We start from the raw sequence: 22,592 nt of genomic DNA on the forward strand, positions 1-22,592 counted from the left end.
ATTTCTCTTAAAGATAAACTAAAATTTCTTTAAAAAAGGTAATTACACTTTAAGAACCCAAATCATGCATAGAAAGTATTAATTTTTTAAAAAAATATTCCCTCCTTTATTTACCATTCATCATGCTCTGTGTTCAGTTTCTCTTTAACAATCAAGATTTTTCAGCTTCCGAGACAATGTGTTTTACCTTGAAATGCAAACCCTTTCATTTTGGCCCTGATCCGTGGTGCACTTAAGCATTTGAGTAACTTTTACACACACGAATAGTCCTTTTAGCTAAATGGGAAGACTTGTTACTCAGGTGCTTCTGTGCTTGCAGGATCTTGGCAAATGTCAGTAAGTAAAAAGGTTCAGGTTTAATCTCCTAAACAAATGTAGACTGAAATTTGGACACATCACAGTGCTTTTCATACTCCGTTACCTAAAGGAATTTATAAAGTAATGAACTAGAAACAGGTAGTGCAGGGACTTTCATAAGTTTATTGAATAAGTAAATCCATATATAATCCATAACATTAAGTGTTCTGATCATATTTAATAGCTGTGCAAACCCGTTACACATTACTGGGGGGGAGAGAACAAGTAATATTTTACAATCAACCTAAAATGTCTTCCAGGTTTGCCTCATAATACCACTAACAAACCTTTAAATACATTCAGACAGGTTTTATGGGGATTTTGCACACTACATCACTAATCACCACCACATGCATGTGCTAAACAGGCCAAAGTGACAGATTGAGCTTCCTCCTCAGAGGCTAACCAAACAGTGTAACAGGGAAAGCATACTGTGATTTCTATGTAATAGTGCACTTACATTCTTTAGCCTGAAATATTGTGGTGGGATTTTTACATATAATACACATACAGACAGTCTCACACGCAACAATCTTTCAGCAACAAGAAGCCTTAGGCAAGAGAAATGCTCTGTCATTTAAAAGAAAAACCAAACTGTCAACATTTACTGTTGAAAGTTCCAAGTGTATAATGGTGAAACATCTAATGGTCTGAACTGTGAACTTACTGCACCACTCCCCGTTCAAGTAATCAATTGATAGTTCAAAACTGGTTTAATACTTAATTCCTCAGAACAGCATCTCTCTGAAATTGCTGTGCTTTTTTTGACTAGTGCTGTTCTCATATGCTGCTGTGGAGTAAGACTGGGCTCACAGTATGCCCTCTGATGGAGTTTTCTTAGGTGGTGGTAAGGAAACGGAACCATATACATGCCATCTTCCAAATGTTTTGATATAGTAAAATTTTTAAAAGTGAGTAATATGGGGAAATTTCTTCATTCACACCTTGATCATTCTGATTTTTTTAGTCATTAAAAATCACTCCAAAAGGCAAAAATTCACATTTTCAGAGGCAAACTGGCTTTAAAAAAATAAAATAATAATAATAATAATAAAAAAACTTTGGTGATAAGTTATTTAGTCAGTCTGCTTTACAGGTTGTTCTTATCAACCATACACATTCTTTGCATTTTAAAAACAGTTAAATTAATCAAAACTTTACAAAAAGCTAAGAATACGGCCATGCTAGTGAATGCATTACATGCAGCATCAGGTAGAGCATTGCACACTTAGTACAGTGATTTACGAAGACCATGTACTGGTTTAACGTCCATTTTCACTCTTTTTGTCATTGAGACTTACATTATATTTGGGTCCACCAAAAAACCCAAAGAGTTTTTATAAAAATTTTACAACAATTAAACAGTAACGTTTAATTCTACAAATGGATAAAGCAAACTACTGTAGCTCAATAGTACGCCAACAGGACTAATAGTAGTCAAATAATCTATATACACAAGCTAATACGATACTAAATACAATGTGATAGTTACAAAAACATTAAGTAGCTTCAGGTAACATTCCAGAAATACATTTAATTTATTCCAAATCATTACTCAGTTGCCTAATAAACTGAAGGTAAGGTAATGTAATCTTCAGTGACAAACTACATAAAAGTAAGATAGCTGAGGAACACGAAGACCAGCAAGCTAGGGAGCCCTGGGATGAAAACATGGCCATATTGACTTCAATAGGTCAGGATTTCACCCAATTTTATTTTTTGCTGTTCTTTATCTAGGACTATGATAGTCTTTGGAGTTTTTTTCTTTTTAAATATATACTCTGGAATTGTTCTATTACACAAATTAAAGTGTATTTAAATATTGTGCTCTCAAAAAGAGCATTTATACAAACTCATATTTACAATAATGATCGTGTGTTTCTGGGATCAATTCTTCTGTGTTTGAAGAAATCTAAGCTTAAGTGCTGAAGGTTAACGAACGTCAGTGTTTTGAATTGGCATTTGAAGATATCTTAAAACATATGTGGATCACTGAATGTTCTAAGTTTAAATTAGCTGATCAAGAGACACTAAACCATGTTTATAAATTATTACTTTTAAGAGGAGGAATAACTTTTAAGCAAAAATTCTGCAGACCATTTCTACAAGACTTCATCATTTTTTCCCATATTTCTACACAATGTAAACATTCTTGGCTCATTTTAGAAAAAAATGCCTTCAAAGAAGTGCCTTAGAGAAAGGGTTTACTGGATTTATACTAGGATTCTACTCTCACTCCTTCCTAATAAATACAAGGCCCTGAAGAAGACTGAATTTACTACCAGGTTAAAGTCAGTGAAAGAGTTAAAATGACTAGACAATTCCTACAAGATACATTATCTCCATAAATCATCCAAAACCTTATGCAGTAACCTCTGCTCTGTATTACAAATAAAGTATGCTGAGAGACATCTCTACCAAACCGTCTTGCAAGAGTTTGTATAGTTGGGGAGAAGGAAAACATTTTTCTACATACACATTTAATTCCATGCAAGATGGAAAGTGTGAGTACACAAAACCTCATTTTAAAACTAAATCATACGTGTATAATTAACCTGTTAAGCAAAGTCTACAGCAGTTATATTGTTACAGTTCTATTTATAAACACATGCAGATGATTCATTAACACTGACAATTTTTACATAAAATTCCATTGCAAGAATGTATTTGTTTAATAAATAGACTAAAGATAACTTATGTAATATAATGCTTTTAAGTGTACACACAATATCTGTGCACACTGTAATAAAGTGGATTTGAAAAGTTGTCCTTGTTTGTCTAAAAACTACAAGTGCCCATTTTAAATAAAAAGATTCATAATTACCCATGGGCTACTTCCCTGTGACACACAGTGTCACAAACATGGTGAAAATGCAATACTGAAGTTAATCTAGAGATGGTTTTTGTACAGTTTTTTTATACAATCAAGAAAAAGAGAGATACAATTTGTATCAACAAACAAAAGGTCATTTCTGGTTATTTGAGGCATTACTCTCAGCTGCTTTTACCATAAAAGAGAAGAGAATATGAAGTAATTGGAAATTAAAAAATATAAAATGCTAGTTAAGATATGCTTTGAAAGTTGGTCAAGAGTAAAAATATTTTTCTATAGTTATATGCTAACTTTTTGAAGATTAGTTCATTTTTATTAACAGCAATGATCTGCAACTAATTAAAACAATTATTTTTAATACTCCAGGTATGAAGAAAACAATCTTCAAGTTAATGCAATTTGAACACACAATGATATGGCCATGACAAAATATGTAAGTAGTCTGAGAGATACCTGTGTGGACACTAGAATATTTATCATGTGTGAAATGGTGTGAACAGCCAACATACTAATACATTTACTTTAATTGCATCTGTAACTTTTTCACATTTTGCACATGATAAATAGCCCACAAGATACACTTAGAATCAATGCAGGTTTTACAGTAGCAAGTGGAAGTAGTGATGTAGTAGTCTTTGGTCCTCAGACAAACAGAAACAGAAAGCAGCATGCAAGCCATTATCAAAACACCAGAAACAACCCTGACTGCAGCCTCACGTTCTGTGTGTTTCACAGTAAGAAACATTTAGGCAGTGTCACACCTTCTCATGAAGAAACAAAAGGCCATAAACCAGGCCTTCTCAACTTTCATGAAAAAAACTACAGTAGAAGTCAACAAGTCCTAGCTCGAGACATATCGAGTTAGTAATGGTTCAAAATGTTGAAATATACATCGATTTAAAAAGGGCGTCCATTCAGTGCAGCTTAAAAAAACCAATAAACGCCTCTTATGGAGGCATTTAGCTACAAAGGTTCCCACCCCTGAGCAAAATACTAGTTGCGCAAACAATGCCACACACAATTTTTTTTCTTGCCTGTCAAAATAAAAACTTTAAAATCCTTCAGGAGGAAAATGCACACCTTTGGGTCAACCTGAAGTGCAAAGTAGGCCAGGTTGCAGCAAGCCAAAGATGTAGCATCCCTTTTCAGAACCAGCCCCTCTCCCCTTTTAAACATTGTCTATTCATCTGTTGGAGTGTAAGTCTAACCCTTCAAATACTATCCCTAGTCACAAAAGAAGGGTTGCAGTTTCTACTAAACTGGATATTCACACTTTAACATCCACTGCCTTCCCCTCCATTTGAGGGTGAGTAATGAACAGTGCATAAGTAAAGTGACAGTCTACAGTTGACCCTTAAAATGTACTATTGTACATTTCGTACTCATCAGTACTTCTGAAGAGGAAGGCTACAGTTTATCCTACTTTTAACATTGAATTGGGACTCAATCCTGCAAGATTCTCAGCACTTTTGCCTAAATGCTTTGCTGGATTGGAGCCAATGGTGAATTGGGGCCAAAGTGCTCAGCACCTTACAGGATCAAGCCCTGGGTGGACAGATTTCAAAGCTAAGAGATACCAATTATGTTGACATTTAAAAGTGAAAAAGGGAATAGATCAGGTTTGTTTTACAAATGGAGGATTATTGTAATTGTTGGCAAGTCATCCCATTTAAAAAAATATTTGACCCAGAGGAATGCAGTGTCAAAGCCAAAGTCTTATGATCCCGGAATGTATAGAATGTATTTTGAAAAGCCAATTATATATTTATAATCAAATTGAAACTATACATTGATACATGCAATATAATTGCTAACAATAGTTTTGAATGAACAGCTTTAGACTCTAAAAGTGTAACCTTGTAGTTCTTAGTTAAATTATATATATTCATGCAAAATGTATGCACTTCCTGTAAAATACCTTTAAAATGCCCTATTTTTGAAATCCTAAAATATTCATTATATTTACAATACAATCTGCTTTTATATAGTGCCTCACACTTATATTTAATGATTGCTATAGGGTACAGAATTTTATACCACAGAATTAGAAAATATTTACAATAGATTTGCCTACTTCCCTTATTTTTAATTTTTCCTCCAAATTCTGCCCACTATACACTCAATACTATTTGTTTTTAAGAGCACAAAAAGAGGCTAACATTTTAACGCCCTGTTCTCAATTTGGCAACAATCATAGCTGCCAGCTGTTGTGCGTCTGTCATATGGGGATTTTTCTCCATTACCGAGAGGACAATACCAGCAGGGAAAATATTGCAGAGATTCTTGTATGTCTGATACTGATGTTCTGGAATAATATGCTGTTCCCGTGGCTCTCCACATACCCCAATCCAGGGATTCCTCCACAGTTGCTCCATCTTTTCAGGCATGCTTCTTACCATTACAGGTTCATAACATGGTTGCATGAGATTGTTGCTCAGTGGATAGGAGTGGTAAGCGTAAGTATCAGCAGCACATGGTAATGGATCCCAACTAGCATGCTGCTCTCGACAGAGGGGTGGCCTTCTCTGCCGCATAGGGTTACTTTCATAAAGCCGTGAGTCAGAAATACTGTCCATTCTTGTCATCACCAAGGCACGACTTGGCTGTGCAGTGGCTGATGGATGAACATTCTGAGGCACTGGGTAGTCTCCTGGACAACTGGACCGTGCTCCAACAACTGGATGCTGGACATGCAGTGCTAAATGGGAAACAGACTGTTTGCGAGGGAGTTGTTTAGGCTCTTCAGTTCCATAACTCTGAACTCTAGTTAAGGCTTCATGGGAAAAAGGCTGAAGACGATTTTGGGATGAAAGTCTGTGGACCTTCACATTGTCTTCTGCTCTGGTATCTGCTACACCCAGATACAAATCATTGTAAGAGGAATAAGAATCATTACTTGTATGGCTTAAGCGATTGTCAGGACAGGGGCTTGAATTTCTAGAGTACATCCCTTGGTCTGCATCAGCTCCATAATACTCTGTGTTACGCATACTGCTTATGCTCAAATTGGAGAAATCACTGAGCATGGAATAGTAGCCATGGTCTCCTAAAGATTCGTATTTGGGATACTGGTCTGTATAGCTAACAGAAGTGCCATGGCTATTGGTGACCAGTATGGGAGGATACTGCACACTGGCCATGTGTTCTAGTGAGGATTTTTGATGAGTAAATTGCGATGAACCTGGTACAGGGCTGCTTGCAGAACGAGTATTTAATGCACCAACAGCATGGCTTTTTGAAGGAGGGATTGTTGGTACACTTAATGCAGAAACAAGAGAAGGGACAGAGTTGGCTTCTGACTTCCGAGCTACTGATAGCCTTTCCTCAGGTTCCACAGCAACTGATCTAATGCTTGGGTCTGACTGGCGTTTGGGGGCAATGCGTTTCACTTCAGAATTGATTTCTCCTTTGGAAATGGAAGATCCTGTGCCACATTTGGCCAAAGCTCCCTCACTCATAGTTTTCACAGCAGACAATTTGGCACTTATTCGAAGCTCATCTGCTACTGACCTCTGAGGCTGATTTGCGCGTTCTGGATGGTAATATTTACATTTGTGTCCATAAGTGCATTTTTTGCCTGCAAAAGAAGTCTCCAAATTAAACATGTCAAAAACAGTCAATCCCACAGGAAGCTATATTACAGTAACCTAAACAATCTATAACCCACTAACCCCTTCTTTTTGTCTCATGCCTGTAGAGATGTTAATGGGCCACTCTACCTTGAGTAGTCCCTTACAATATGTGCTAACTACTTATGCTAAACAATCTGTTCCACCTTGCATTTTGCTGTGAGGCTGGGAGAACCTTCCCAGACCTGAAGAAGAGCTCCGTGCATCTCAAAAGCTTTTTTCTTTCTTCAACAGAAGTTAGTCCAATAAAAGATATTGCCTCACCCCAACATGTCTCTCTAATGAGCTAAACAAAAAGATTCAGTGTTCACTACTGTATTACTTTAACTACTTTCTGAGTTGTAGTGTGAAAGTAGATGCTTATGAAAATAAAGAACTGAGGAGAGCACAGGCACCGACTTTCATTTTTCTGGGGGTACTCCACCCCTGCTCTGCTGAGGCCCCTTCCCCCAAGACCCCACCCTTGCTCCACCTCTTCCCACCTCCACTCCGCTTCCTCCCCCCCCCACCTCCCGCCCACCACTTTACAGCTGATCGGCAGCAGGCACTAGGGGAAGGGGGCCGCCAAACAGCTGATCAGGGATGGCTGGTGTGTGCTGAGCACATACTATTTTTTTCCCCGTGGGTGCTCCAGCATCGGAGCACCATGGAGTCAGCGCCTATGATAGAGTAATCTGGAGTTTTGTACATACGAGGGCAGCTACTGAGCATGTCTCCTGCTCACAGCTCAGCTGTGAACTGTGGTGTTCTCCCTCGTATTATAATTGTTGAGCACTGACAATCTGATCGTTGCTGTACAAGACAAAAGAATATCTCTATCCCAGAACTTATACAGTACAGGACTTCTCCTTTGAGTAAAACCTATACAAAATGGTATGACAGCTTTTTAATATGGATAAATGTCCACTATGAATTTGGACCCAGGGCTTCACAGTTGAAAACCTAAGTGTCTTAAACTTTTGAACTATTTGCCTATCCCAAATGCTCTGCTATATATGTTTCTTTAACAACAACAAACAAAAAAAGTGTAGATAGAAGCTAATGTCCAATCTGGATGCTAGCAAGTAAAACCAGTTTCTGGTTTTAAAAACTTAAGGGAAGTCTAATTACATGATATTAACTTTTTATTTAGTCTCCCCTTGTACACAGAACTCAATCTGACTGTTGTGAACCTACCGTAAGGGCATGGTTGTTTTTTATGTTCAGGAATAACAGGCCTTTTTCTTAGGAAATTTTCAAGGCTTGGACCATGACGTCCTAAAGGATCATCAGGAGGCATAAATCTGGGGGGGGAGAGGAACAACAAAAAAAAACCCCGATGAAATATGAATTTCACTTTCCACTGTGAACTTTAACTGTAAATTCCACAATATGAAGAAAGAACATACTTGTCATTCACAAAAGAATACATTAGCAGGCGTTCCTCTATGAATTTCTTCCACTCTGGCTTTTCATTCTGAAGATCCCGATAATTGTCATTTGACACAATGATGCCATCTGAGTCAAAAGCCAGTTTTACTATGAACCGGTCATCATAGCAGACCACCCTTCTTCCCTGAACTCGCCGAGATGGGGTGAAGACAAGAATTTTTTCTTTCTCCAATTTACGTAAAATTTCTTGATCTGCAAGATAAGTTTAGATGGTTTAAATAACTGCATTAAGAAACAAGCCACTCCAAGTTTTTACTAAAAACGGTTTTTTGGTGGTTGTTTTTTAACTTTATATTGGAAAGGGAGTTCAATAGTTCCTGACTAATAATAATACTTTGCACTCAATATGCTCATGCTATGATCATGGGGGGAAATGTAAGCACCTACACTTATATGGCACTTTTCCTCCAGGGATTTCAAAGCACTTTACAAATATTCAGGCTTCTCACCCACTCCCATTCCACCAGCAGTGTACAATCAACCTGCTACTCCTAGCTCAAAAAACATATGCAAATACTGTGGGCCAAAGTCTATGCTTGCTCTACATCACCATCCAAGGATTCCAGCTCTGTCAGAGGAATCCTGGGCTACTTGGCCACTATAAAGCAGGTGGAGTCAGGCCAAGAAGCTATCCTTATATTCCTAAAATCCTTCTCATTGGGAGGAAATAATAATTCTCTCCACAGTACAGAAATGTATTTTATCAGTATTAGAAAAACCTGTATTATTCCTACTTGCAGGTACTTATAATGGACTTTAACTAGCAGTTTCAATTTGAGTGCTGAGCCTTCAGGTCGTCATCCTCCACCCAAAAGTTGACTATTTCAGTAGTGACATACATGTAAGTTTGTGAAGCTGTTGTATCTTTTGGGATGAAAGACAAAATATCATTTTACTGAATTAACATTGCCTCAAATTATTTGCTCCATGCTTAAGATAACCCTTTTAAACCAAGAAACAATTTTTTTTGCTACAATCTTGTAATAATACAATTATTTTACCACAGGATGAAAATAAATCTTTTTGAAATGCTACCTGTAATTGGTGCATCAGGTCGAGACTGCTCTTTTCTCCACGCAGGTACAAATACAGTGATATCTTTGTGTCCTTTCTCCAGAAACCACTCAACAGCTAGCTGAATCCCCCGACAGGAAAATTCTTCTTTATTCCCATGGCTTAAAAATATGGCAAAGTATTCATTTAAACTAGGATCAGAAAGAGTTTTAGCAAATGACAACAAAGAACTAGCTAATGATGCTTACTGCCATGGTATAGGCATTTTATAATACCTATACACAAAAAGAACAAATAGGAGATTTTACCAATAGCAAAAGAGTTTGATAAAAATTACTCTTTTTGGAAATGATTTTTTTTTAAAAAGGGAATGAAACGTCAAGTATTTCTCAAAGATTATAGTTTACTCTGTTAGTGAATTAAGTCATATTTCAATAGCATACAATTCAGATAAAGCATCTTTAAATCACTCTACAAACTTGACAGGTTTCAGAGTAGCAGCCGTGTTAGTCTGTATCCACAAAAAGAAAAGGAGTACTTGTGGCACCTTAAAGACTAGCAAATTTATTTGAACATAAGTTTTCATCATCCGATGAAGTGAGCTGTAGCTCACAAATGCTTATGCTCAAATAAATTTGTTAGTCTCTAAGGTGCCATAAGTACTCCTTTTCTTTCTACAAACTTGATTCACTTTTGAAAATGGCAACATTTTAGTTTTAGAGAAATATGGATTTCTGAAGGGTTTGCTGAAAATCATTTAAGGCCCTGATCGTGCAACTCACTATGTTCATGGATGTACCGCTACATTACAGCAATAGGCAGTGAATTGCAGGAACAGGTCCTAAATCTTCAAGTGATGTTATAGGCCTTTCATGCCCAATTCAGGAGAGCACCCTAGTCAGCACTGCAACTAAAATCCTATGGAAGTCAGTGAGAATTAACTTTAAATTATGCTTTGTGCTATCCTGAATCAGGGCCTTAGTATTTTCTTTGATCAGTAGATTAATTTCTCACCAGTGACCTAATTTTACAGTGTGCATGTATATAGGAATATTGGAAATGTATCTGGATTTCATATATAACAATTCTGATTATTTTATTCTGATTATTTACAGCTTAACTGCACACTTTTTAAATGTGTTTTATGGAGAAGAGAGGCCAGATGGGGTAGAAAAATAATTGAGAACTGTACAAATCTATTACAGCTCACTCACTGGTATTCTGGTTGTATGTGAGAACCCAGACCAGATCCTGCATTTTGGAAAAGTAATTTATTTCAATGTACTGTCTGTTTTATATTTGCATTTAAAAAGGTATTTTGAGGTATTTCAGTTAGGGGGTATGATTTTCACTTTTGTTTACCCACTGTGTATGTGCAGTTCACAGATGTACAGCTCCAGATTTCTTATAAGCTACTTGGTTAGAGTGAAAAAGTGATATATGCTTATAAAAAAGATGAAAAATAGTAGTGCCTGGACACCCACACAACTATTACACCCACTCAGTAGACGAGCATACACTGTAAAAGTCTGCAAGTACTTTACTTGCTACTGACTGCTTAAAATCAGTCTTTAGTGCTAAACTACTCTACAAGGGTACTACAAAATTCTGAGCAAAATTAAAAATAGCACTTGAATATATTTGATAAAATAACTTGGATGGTGATTGACCAATTGCCATATACTTACAAACATCAGGCTTTTTACAAATCAGAGCTGTAAGCCAACACATTCCTCATTTAGGGTTTTCCCATTAAGCCTGCACCTTTCAAACCGACAGCCCAGTGATTGTTTAGGGCACATACAGGTAGCCGCAAACTCCAAAAGATAAACAGTCCATTGAAATTAATGCAGTATTTAGAAATTTAGGTGGGTTATTAAGAAGCAGTCAAGCAATCATGAACTGCTACTAATTTTGCCAGTTCCTGATATTCTGGCAACTGAATTTTAGGAATACTGCTTTGATTCTCTAATTAGCCAATACTGACCATGAACGTCACATAGCTGGGCGTGGCAGTGCACGTTTACATTAGAAAATTAGTATTCCATTATAGAGCTGCACAGTTGCGAAGATAAAACTTGCTATTGATGGCACAGCTTTTATTTTCCACATTCCAATTATGACTTCATGGCGTATTGATTTACAAAACGCTTGTGGTGTATTGTTCAAAAAAAAATATTACAGAGTGGGTCAAAATTTACATTTAGGTCTTTACCTAGTCTCTGTATACACGAACATGAATCTCACAGGAACACAGAATCTCACCCTTAACGTCAACATCATTAACTATTTTACAGCTCATCAAAGCATAGGTGATGAGAGGTATCACATTATGAAAAGTCCATTTCACAAAGTGTGGAGGAGGGAGTAAGGGGGCATTTAAGACTATTGGGGGAGGAAGAGAATGAAAGATAGATAAATTAAGATGTGTACACTTTTAACACTACAATCTGGAGTTGCGGGGGAGAAACTGCAGGGGGTACAATTGATTTCATTTTCCTGACGGAGAAGGACAGCAGGGGTCACTTAGCTTTCAGAAGTTCTGGAAACACTGAGTTAAAGCCAGGGCAAATTGGTACTAACTAAAGAAATCTGTTAATCATGTTCTGTCTTCTGCAAACTAATAAGACAGCATGCACTGAAATACACACCTTGCCACTTCCTTAGAGCAGGAGTGCACCACACCTGGAAACATACCTCAGTCAATGTCTTGCAAACAAAATGTTCCCTGCAGATTTGTCATTTTGTGTAGTTTTAGGGGGTTTTTTTTTGTCCTTATGCATAGGTGTGTTGTCAAATATCTCACAGGCTTTATACAATATACTGTAGAATTAGTATTAAAAAGTTTTATGAAACTGTCTTTGGGGGAAGGAATAAAGGTAACTGTTTATGAGCTATCTTTATGAATCTTAACCTTTGTTAAAACTATAGTTTTAGGGAAAGACAAAGGCAGTGCCATGAAATATAAAAAGCGCATCGAGACATCCTCTTTCATGCTCAAATGTAATAGAGTAGAACCTCATAATTATGAGCACCTTGGGAATGGAGGTTGTTCATAACTCTGAACAAAATGTTATGATTGTTTTTTCAAAAGTTTACAGCTGAACCTTGACTTAATACAGCTTTGAAACTTTACTATGCAGAAGAAAAATGCTGCCTTTAACCATCTTAATTTAAATGAAACAAGCACAGAAACAGTTTCCTGACCTTGTCAAATTTTTTTTTTAAAAAACTTTTCCCCTTATTTTTAAGTAGTTTATGTTTAACACAGTACTGTATTGTATTAGGTTTTTTTTGTTTTGTTTTTTTTTGGTCTCTGCTGCTGCCTGATTGTGTACTTCCAGTTCCAAATGAGGTGTGTGGTTGACCGGTCAGTTCGTAACTCTGGTATTCATAACTCTGAGGTTCTACTGTATAGAGAAACAGATGTTTGCATGTGGTCTGTTTCACTAATACCAATATCATAATTAAAACGATAGCTGATCAACATAGTCCAAAAACACACAATATGAAGGCCTGTGAAAAAATATCAAGTGAAATACTAGAACAAATGCACATACCTCTCTTTGATAAAAAGCCACTGGAGGAGAGTGTCAAAAGCAAAGTCAGTGACTGAAAATCATGTGGTCCTATTTCTGGGCAAGTTCTCTATATTTGACTGGATATCTTTGATAGTTTGGGGAAAATACCAGACCAGAGCTAAACCTTTAACGTTAATCCCATGTGTTCACCTCAAAATGAAAATCTACTCTTAAAGAGCTTGCTGCATAGGGACCAGCAAAGGGAGTCTAAGCACCAAGTTCAGCTCTGTTTATTAAAGTATTTAAACTGGGGAGATGCTGCTGTTTTTACCAGGACAGAATATGGCCCTAAATATGTAACTTATTTGGCAGTTTAGCTACATTGTCCAAGAAACAAACATGAAAAATATTTACTATTTTACTTCTTACCATATGTTGATTAAAGGGATACCATCAATTTGAAAATAATATTTCCATCTGAACTGATCTATACCAGTAGTTCTCAAACTTATTTGATCAGGCCCCCCTTCTTTATGTCTGTAGTCATTTACACCCCCTCTCCTCCAAAAAGCTACATATACAACTGCCCAGCTCTGAAGGCAGAACAGAGAGCAGGGGCTGCTGGACAGTTACACAGCTCTGAAGGCAGCACTGCACCAGCTGCAGCATAGAAGTAAGGATGACAATGTTAAAAGTGACATTGACAAATATCAATTTTCACAGCAGACTTAATGCCCTATTCCTACCCTTAGTTTTGTGCTGCTGCTGTCACCAGGGGGCTGACAACCAGAGGGCCCCCCCCCCTTCCTGTGAGGGATTGAGGGGGTGGGGAGGGGAAGGTGGGTGACTCATGGGAGGGACACAAAGGGGGGCATCAGCTAAAGGGGGGCACGTGAGCTCCCAACGTGACTTCTCTGTGCCCCCAGCCTGGGCCCCCACACTCTTCCCGTCCACTCCCCATACCACATTACTTGGCGGGCCTCTGTCCTCCCACTGTGCTGGATACTGATTTCAGGCGAAAGGAGGGCAGCCCCACGCCAGTAGCTCCTCTGGCATGGCTGTACTGTTCCCCAGCCCTTCCACGCAAGATCCTTTCCCAATGGTAAGCACTATATATTGAAAAAGCACCCTTAGCTGAGACTACTCATCTTGGCTATCAAGCTTCTTTTAAAACAACTCTTCCACCCACTCAGATGTCCAAGCTGCCATTAGATATTTTAGAACAAGACTGATAAAGTCTTTCAAAAACTTAAAAACAAAACCTTTGCTGCAGTATAACTAAACTCTTATTTATTGGTTAATAGATTTATGGGAGCAGAGGACTGCAAAAAAGAATGATATGGAAGGAATTGATTTATGGGGTAGGGATTGCAAAAAGAGGAACATCAACATATTTTGAACAGTGGATGAAAGAAACCAGATGTTAAACAGGACCATATAGTCAACATAACATGATTTTGTCATTCAAATTGAATATGTGTAGATAAACATAATGGTGTATTATTTAAAAAATGCTAACACTGAGGCCTACCTCATAGCCACGTTACTTCCATCAATGACAATTGGTCTTAAGTTGTCAGTGTTATCCACTACTTCATCTTCAAGTGACAGTTCAGGGCTGGCCATTTCCTTTGGGCAAGGACCCCTGGGCACCAGAGTACCACTACTACTGCTGACACTGCCTTGTCCCTCTGATTCACCCTTGTTGCCAAGTCTCACGAGTTCTGCCAAAATATCATTGATTAGAGCATCTGCTCCCAACTTGTTCAGCACTGCCTGGATCTGATCTCCAGCATACCCAAGCTTTAAAGCAAAATCCATTTTAGCCTGGTATTCCTTGTCCAAGTTTATTGTACACTCTTCCAGTTTCAAGTCCTGAAGGATACTGCTCTGTGAGAAACTTGGACGATCCAGGCAAGGAGAGCGACAGAGTTGCCTATGTGGTTTAGTAGAAATGTCTTTTTCCCTCCACTGAATATTGCTACAGCTGTTCTTGAAGCATGGTTGTTCAGGCTCACTTTCTGAGCTTGTCCATTCCTCAGATTCAGCACTGCAGTCCCCAGAATCCTGTTCCACATTCCTCTCTTCTTTGGAATGCCTCTTCTCCATTTTCAACTTCTCCACCATAGACCAGGCCGTCATCACGTTCAGCTTCCAGCCAGAGATCTCAAACTTTTCTTTCACTTCCAAAGCTGCCTGGGATTCATACTAAATTGCATCTTGTAGGCTAATTGAAAGTGCACACAAGGCTGGAGTTCATCTGTCTTGCTTGATATGTGATAGTGTATACAAAGCCAATATATAATCCTAAATAAACAAAACCACACAAACACGCACTATCAGCTTTTGTCAAATTCTTCAAAAAGGTTTGACTACCATACTTCTGTTTAAAAAGCAACAGAGGTCCCCAACCATTCAGATTCCCATTTAATTGTGTGTAATTATATATATATATATATATATATATATATATATATATATATATATATATATATATATATATAAAAACTTAATGGCAACACTTCCAGCACAATAAATTCACAGCTGAAGTAAAAAAAAACTTCACAGGAGCTTTTGGGAATGAGGAACATGCTATGTCAACAGCACTGAGCATACAGAAGCACAGAAATTGACTATCCATAATTTTTACTAATAAGCTCTTTACATGCCTGCACCATGGCTAGCTCAGATATAACTAGGCAGGGTTCTGAAGAATATAAATTGTAACTTAGGGTTTGTCTCCACAGTGCGGTAATGTGGTATTATGGGGGTGTGATTTCCAAAGTGCACTAATGTATTGAACACTAGAAGTTCCCTGGTTCACTTTAACACAGTACTGTTTTACAAACAGCACTCCATTAAAGCACATTAGGGAAGGGAAACTACTTACCATATACAGTAACTAGAGTTCTTCAAGCGGTGTTGTGCATACGTGCATTCCATTGATGATGTGCATGCGCCTCGTAGTAGAGATGGAACTCTTTTTTGGCCAGCAGTACTTGTAGGGCATACGTGTGCTCTTCAGTTCTCATGCTTCTCCACCACCATTTGGTTCCTTCTCAATGCAGAATCCCTTACAAGAGGGCTCTGAGGTACAGGGGATGAAAGGGCAGGTTGTGGAATGTACATATAGACAATAGATCTCAAACTCCAGTTACTGTACATGGGTAACTTTCCTTTCTCCTTTGAGTGATTGTCTATATGCCTATTCCACTGATGGTGACTCCCAAGCAGTTATATTTAGGAGGCAGAAGCTTGAAGTAGTTAACTAAATAACTATTAAAATGTAGTGTTGGATTTAGAGGCTTCTATTTGGGTATAATATCAAGTGAGCATGTGGATTCACACACAAGCAGCAGCTTTACAAATGTCAGATATTAAGTTTCTCAGTGATGCTGGTGACACAATTTGCACTGTTGGTGGAGGGGCCCTTGATCGTAGCTGGTGTCTCTACCTTGGCCACCTCATCACATTTTAATACAATCAGAAATCCCATTACACTGTCTCTGGACTGAAACTGCAGAGCCCTTCATCCTTGCCTCAGTGAAGACAAACAAGTTTAGCAATGTTCTACACAGTTTCATTTTATTCAGGTAGTAGGCTCTCCTCACATCTAATGTATGCAAGATTGCCTCAGATTTGGATGCATGAGATTTTTGAAAGAATCCTGGTAGGTATATTGGTTGATTGAGATGGAAACCTGTGACTACTTTAGGAAGGAATTTAGGATATGTCTTCATTAATACCTTATCTGGGTAGAATACTGTATATGGAGGGTCAGTCATAAACACTTGAATCTTTCCTACTCTTCTGGCCAAAGTTATCACTATCAAAAATTTCATTTTCACTGACAGGTGTAATAGACAAGAGGCAACCAAGGGCTTGAAGATGAGTCACATGAGTGCTGTGAGCACTAGACTTTAAGTCCCGAGTTGGTTCTTTGATAGGTGGGAATACTTTACTTAGGACTCTCAAGAATCTTACCACGGTCATATGATCCTCAATCAGTAGGTGACAAAACTGAGATCACCACTATATGAGCCATGATTAAGCTAAGAGACAGATTCTTCATCTTGAGTTTGAGTAAATCGGGAGTCTGCAGGATTGAAGGGTAATGTGGAATCAATTATTTCCACTGGCACCAATGAGAGAATCTTGTCCATTTTGACGGGTAAGTTTGTCTTATCCTTTCTACTGCGTATCATAACTTCCATAACTGAAGAAGAGCAGGCCTGCTCTACTAATGACATCCATCCAGCCTGCATGCAGTGAGGTGCAGGGATGCTAGGTTCAGGTGTAGAATCTGTTCCTGGTTCTTACACAGTAGGTCTGGAAGCAGAGGTAAGGTCCTGGACTAAGATACTGACAGACTCAATAGTTTTGTGAACCAGAACTGGCTGGACCATGCTGGAGCTCTAAGGATTGGGTCCTGATGGCTGAAAAGACTCCTATCTTTACTATATGAGGCACATACACACCATCAATGGAATGGCATATGCACAATATGTTAGTGCACTTTAGAAATCACACCCCCCATTGTGCGTATTACCCTACCACATAGACATTTCCTGAGTCCCCTTCAGTCCCTTTCTGCAAGGCTTTGCCATCATATAAAACTGTTATATTTATGGCATACACAAAGAATTAGAACATAAGAACGGTCATGCTGGGTCAGACCAAAGGTCCATCTAGCCCAGTATCATGTCTTCCGACAGTGGCCCAGAGGGAATGAAGAGAACAAGATAATTTTCAAGTGATCCAAATCCAGAAACAAACAATATTCTTCCTGAAAGGTTGCAACGTAACACCACTTTATTTCTCAGAATACAGAAATCTAACACACAACAACCAAACACAGAGAGAGGCACAGCAGGCTGCAACCCACCTTGCTCAACACTGGCTCTTTTGCAGACTGAGTACTGAAGACCCAGATCACATGCTTCCCTACATGCTTCAATATACCACAGTAACCAATCAAGCTGACAAGCCGGAACCTATTAAAAATCACTATATGGTAGGCTAGCAGATAGGCAGGTGTCACTACAGAGATGCACAAGGGCCCTGTGAGAGAACTGTCTTGGGCTTGTTGTTTTGTGCTCGTAACTCATTAAAAATTCCTGAAGTGAGAAAGTACACGGCAGTACTTTGACGGAGGGCCTGGGGACCGTACCCACAGTTAGTGTCTCTTGGCAAAAAAAAATTGCTTAGGGAGTTTTAACAAGAAACTTGACTGTAACTAAAACAACTAGACGAGGTGGCCTGTGAAAAGTGATATCTGAACTAGGCTAAGCATTTGAAAGATGGCTATTAATAATCATAAAAGGAACTTTGTATCTTCAACAATCCATGTCCTAGAAAAAATGATGAGTCCAAATCCTAATGTATGTGTAGCTAACTGGACAAAAGTGATTTGGAAAGTGGTGGAAGTAGCTCTGGATCAGGGGGCTCAATAAGAGAATTCTCTGGCCACAAAGAGGATTGCTGCTATCTGATCAACAAGAGAAACTGACAGGCTGAACAGAGAGAGGATTGCTGTCAAGAAATCTGAGCTATTTATTTTTCTCTTTTTTCTCTGCAACTAAACTGAAAATGCCTTCTATAGTTTAGTTTATGAGATGTTAGTTTATCTAGATGTTACACAAACCATTTCTTTTCTTTTAATTTCATTTTCTGTTTTTAATAAATCTTGTTTTTGTTAAGATTACTGTTGCACAAATAATTTTATGGAGATGTCCCCAAAGAACAGAGAATCCGGTAACCACTAAGGAGAAGTGCTGAAAGGCAAAGAGTTTCCGGAACCTATTCTCTCTTCACAGTCTCAATTGAGAATCATAGACAAAGGTGTCCTCTCCCAGTGAGCTGTATTGCCATTAGACTGGGGGGGTGGGTGGCGTGTATATAAGGGCTTGTTGTCATGTACAGCGCTACAGTAGTGCTTTAGTTAAGATGCTACTACACCAGTGGGAGAGCTTCTCCTGTTAGTGTAGTTAATCCACCTCCCGAGAAGCAGTGGCTATGTCAACAAGAGAAGCTCAAGCTCACCCTTCGACATAGCGCTATCTAGGCAGGGTGTCAGGTTGGTGTAATTATGTTGCTCAGGGGTGTGGATTTTTCACACCCCAAACAATGTAGTGTTTTGCAGACCTGGACTTAGAGGAAAAGCTGAAAGACCAAAGAAGAGACTAGAGTTGACTGGGTTTTTTGTCAGGAACAGTAACACCACTTGGAGGAAATTTACATCTCTTTCATGTTCCTTTCTTCTCTCCCTTTCATGTATCTTCCATCCCTTTAGAATGAGAGCAGAGATTAAAAGAAAGAAAAAATTATCAAGGGAACACATAAGAACTCAACCAACTAAATGAATTATTTATCCAGAAGAGCATCTATCATATACATTTGCATTCAGAAACTTTTTTTTAAAGCAGATTCTTGCCCCCCAAGAGATCAAAGTGGCTCTTATGTAGCTTCTGTGGTCTAACACATCAGAAAGCAATATGAGAATTACTCCCCTGATGTACAGTGATTGACTCTAAGTCTGTTGGCTAAAAATAAGAATCAGAATCTTTCTTGAAAAAAATCATTATTGCACATACAACATAATTAGAATCAAAATAGTGTCTGACACTGTTAACTTCCTTTTTATTTTGAAGCTAAAAAGTACCCGAACTAGCTTTTCATCCTAAAAATATGATAAAAGAATTTTTCCACAGAAAGAAATGTAACAGCCACTAAAATTAGAAAGCCAATAATGGAAGTGCTGACTAGCATTAATTATAATGATGTAAAATAAACCTATAATATTATTTAATATAATAAAAAAATCTTATTTTTAAAATGGAAAATTGGTCTTCCCCTTGTTCACTGAAACCCTGCTCTGACCCTGCAGACTCAGGCTTGCACATTGCAGTGCTTTCTTCCCTGGCTGCAGTCTCACAAACCTGCCTTTGGCCAGGGCTTTCTATGGAGAGTGGTGGTCCCAGGTTGCCAAAAAGCTGCATAACAGTCGCTAATATCCGAATCCCATTAACATTAAGGTCAATGGGACAGGATCAGTTCTCTGGAAAATGATGCTAATAATAGAAAGTAGTATTTAACAGGATTGAAATGGCATCCACCATATTTGGTAAAATACAGATTATCAATTTATTCTAATTTTATTAATAATTTTAAGAGTAATAAAATTAATAATCAAAATAAGAAACCACTTTACAAATGAAGCTGACAAAGATTTATCTGAACAAGGAATTCTTTTTATTTTTTAGTATGGGGCAGTTGGAGAGTGCCCATCACCATAGTATCTGAACACCGCTACTACTATTAAACTGTACATTTATATAAGGCCTTTCAATCACAGATATAAGACCACATGTCACTTCATTTACATCTATCACTATCCTCTCCGCTAAACTGCAACTAGCTTTGTGGGAGAATCCAGGACAGGCTTTCCAGCAGCAGAAACGCAAAACAACTTTAGGAAAAGAAGTGGAGAATAATTTTAGGAAAAGAAGTGCAGAATAATTTACGGGAACCATTCTGGGCCACAAACTGTCAGACAATGTTCAGCACCTTGGGGAGGTTTTGCTCTTTGAGAAACCCCTCGTGGGCAACCTACTTCTCAGGCTTCTAGCTCCCTGCAGTCTGACTGCTATCATGGTTGTGATTTGAGTTGGAACTCTTGAAGAGTCCATGTCCACTCTGGCTCAAAAGGTCCCTCTACAGGGGGGGTCTAGAGAGCCCGGTTCAGAAGCAGGTCTCACTGACTTGATCATTAAGAAGACCTGAAGGTGAGCTATCCTTCTTAGCTCAGGAACTGAAGGACTTGCAAATTACACATTTACTGGGAATATGCAATTATCCCAGACAGTAGAGGCATTTTGAGTATCCATCCAAAGCTGGGAGAACTCCCTTGCATGAGGGTCAGTGTTTAAACCTAGGTGAATCAAATAATGCTACAGCAAATAAGATCTAAAGGTTGCAACAGGCAACTGAACTACTAACTACTAAAGCTACTAAAAACTATTACTATACTCTAACTGTAGAACTATTTAGTAAGGCTGTCAAGAAGGCTGACAGTCTCTTCGACTGTTGGGCTCTGTCTCTAAGCTGTGAGTCGGTGAGAGGAACTGAATAGTGGCAGGTGCACCTTGCCTTTATATGCCCTCACAGAGAAGCACGAGGACATGTGTACCCAATGGGTACTGATGGCTGAAAAGACTCCCATCTTTACCATACAAGGTGCATGCACACCATGGAATGGGCATATGTACAAAAGATTAGTGCAACTTTTACTCCTGGGGTAATTCTGCACCAAAAAAAAATAAAAATCCTGTGCACAATATTTTAAAATTCTGCATTTTTTGTCAACATAATGAAATATAATCCAGCTAGTTTCAATTATTTTGTTAATTTATTTAAACTACAATACTATGGATGGAGAATGGGAGTGGGGAGCATTGGAGGAAATCACCAAACCCCCTTTGTCTAATAGTAATGTAGCTAGTATTGACCCTTTACTTCTAATTATTAGTCAACAAATATATGTAGCCACAGGCTCAGTGCTGCATCATAGGCAACTGAAGAACAAGTGAGGGCTGGGATCTCAAACTCACAGTTTATACTGGCTACTGACCATCTCCAAAAGGTCAGTAGAAAAGTGTTCATGGAGCACATTTTGATAGGAAATTTTTTCAGTCCAAAAATTCAGTTCTAATCACTAAAGCACCATAAGCATTTATAAGGCCACACTGTCCTTTACAGTAAGTCTCCTTTACACCACTTTGGCAATGTAAAGGAGCCTTAAAATTTTTACACCTATTTTATACTCCTGGGGGAATTCACTAAGAACAATGGGAACAATTCATTAAGCAGGCAGGCTGCTACATTCTCCTCTGCCTGAGGGAACAGAGCCTGCCTCCTGCTTACCTCTTCAGAAATACCCCAAAGCCCTGCCCCTCAAGCATGCTACAATAGCAAGCGGGACAGAGTCTCTCTCTCTCTCTCTCACACACACACACACACACACACACCCCTACTCAGGGCCCCCCCGTCCCCACTCAGGCGATGATTTATGTCTCTACCGGCTACTCTGGGTGCCCAAACCGACCTGTCTGCACTGCCAGGGAGTGGGCACATGACTGCTCTTGCGGCTTCCCCGTCAGAAGTCACTGATGCGGAATTCCCCCAGGAGTAAACTTTATGTTCTTAGGTTTTTAAGGAACTCTCAAGGAAAAATTAATCCATAATTCAGAACTGCATGGCTATACACCAACACCAATAAGTGTCCTAAAAACACTGAGAAGGGAAAACATTAAGAAGAATTGTTAGGGTTAGAGAACAACCACTTAGGTCTTAGGCCTCATGCCTTTATCTCCCTAAGGTGCAATCACACAATTCTCCAGCTCTTAGACAGGGTCCAGGTCTACAGCACCATGCTTCCCCAGCAGGCCCAACCAGTTTTTCCATTTGGGAGCTTATGACCAGTGAATTACAGTGACCCAAAACAGCCTTCTTCAGACAGTCTATGTTTTTATCTTAACAGTAGGAACAAAAGAACAAATAACACAGGTGCGGAAAATGAGGCAGTTATCTGTAGTATTATTTATAGATATAATCTCTTTTGGGCTACCTGTAAAATATTCTTCTGTCTGAATAATCAAAGGGGTTAAAGGAACCAAGCAGGGAAGACAAAACAATGACACAGATAAAGAGTCTTGAAGAAACAATAGGGAAGCTGTTTACTGGGGAATAATGCCTATCTGGCTCCATCCATGTTTAGAATAGTTTACTCTTCCCAAGTCTGAGAATAGG

At 38.6% G+C, this 22,592-nt stretch overlaps 1 protein-coding gene across 9 annotated transcripts in view; it reads right to left on the reverse strand.

Annotated features, from left to right (window-relative positions):
• Positions 1–466: 466 nt before the first annotated feature.
• The window catches only part of ZC3H12B (zinc finger CCCH-type containing 12B), a 105,157-nt gene continuing 83,031 nt past the window's right edge, over positions 467–22,592 (reverse strand). For 8 of the 9 annotated variants that reach the window (XM_074962394.1, XM_074962393.1, XM_074962396.1 and 5 more), the window contains 5 exons: positions 14,317–15,092; positions 9,286–9,425; positions 8,208–8,442; positions 7,996–8,102; positions 467–6,767 (listed from right to left, as the gene is read on the reverse strand). In XM_074962394.1, the coding sequence (XP_074818495.1) occupies positions 5,353–6,767; positions 7,996–8,102; positions 8,208–8,442; positions 9,286–9,425; positions 14,317–14,927 (2,508 nt within the window). In that variant the 5' untranslated portion in view covers positions 14,928–15,092 and the 3' untranslated portion in view covers positions 467–5,352. Of the gene's footprint in view, positions 6,768–7,995; positions 8,103–8,207; positions 8,443–9,285; positions 9,426–14,316; positions 15,093–15,675; positions 15,873–18,929; positions 19,072–22,592 lie in introns of all 9 variants that reach the window. The other variant, XM_074962388.1, reaches the window with a different exon arrangement.

Source organism: Natator depressus, chromosome 9, assembly GCF_965152275.1.
Source record: "Natator depressus isolate rNatDep1 chromosome 9, rNatDep2.hap1, whole genome shotgun sequence".
In the NCBI taxonomy this organism is placed as follows: Eukaryota; Metazoa; Chordata; order Testudines; family Cheloniidae; genus Natator; species Natator depressus.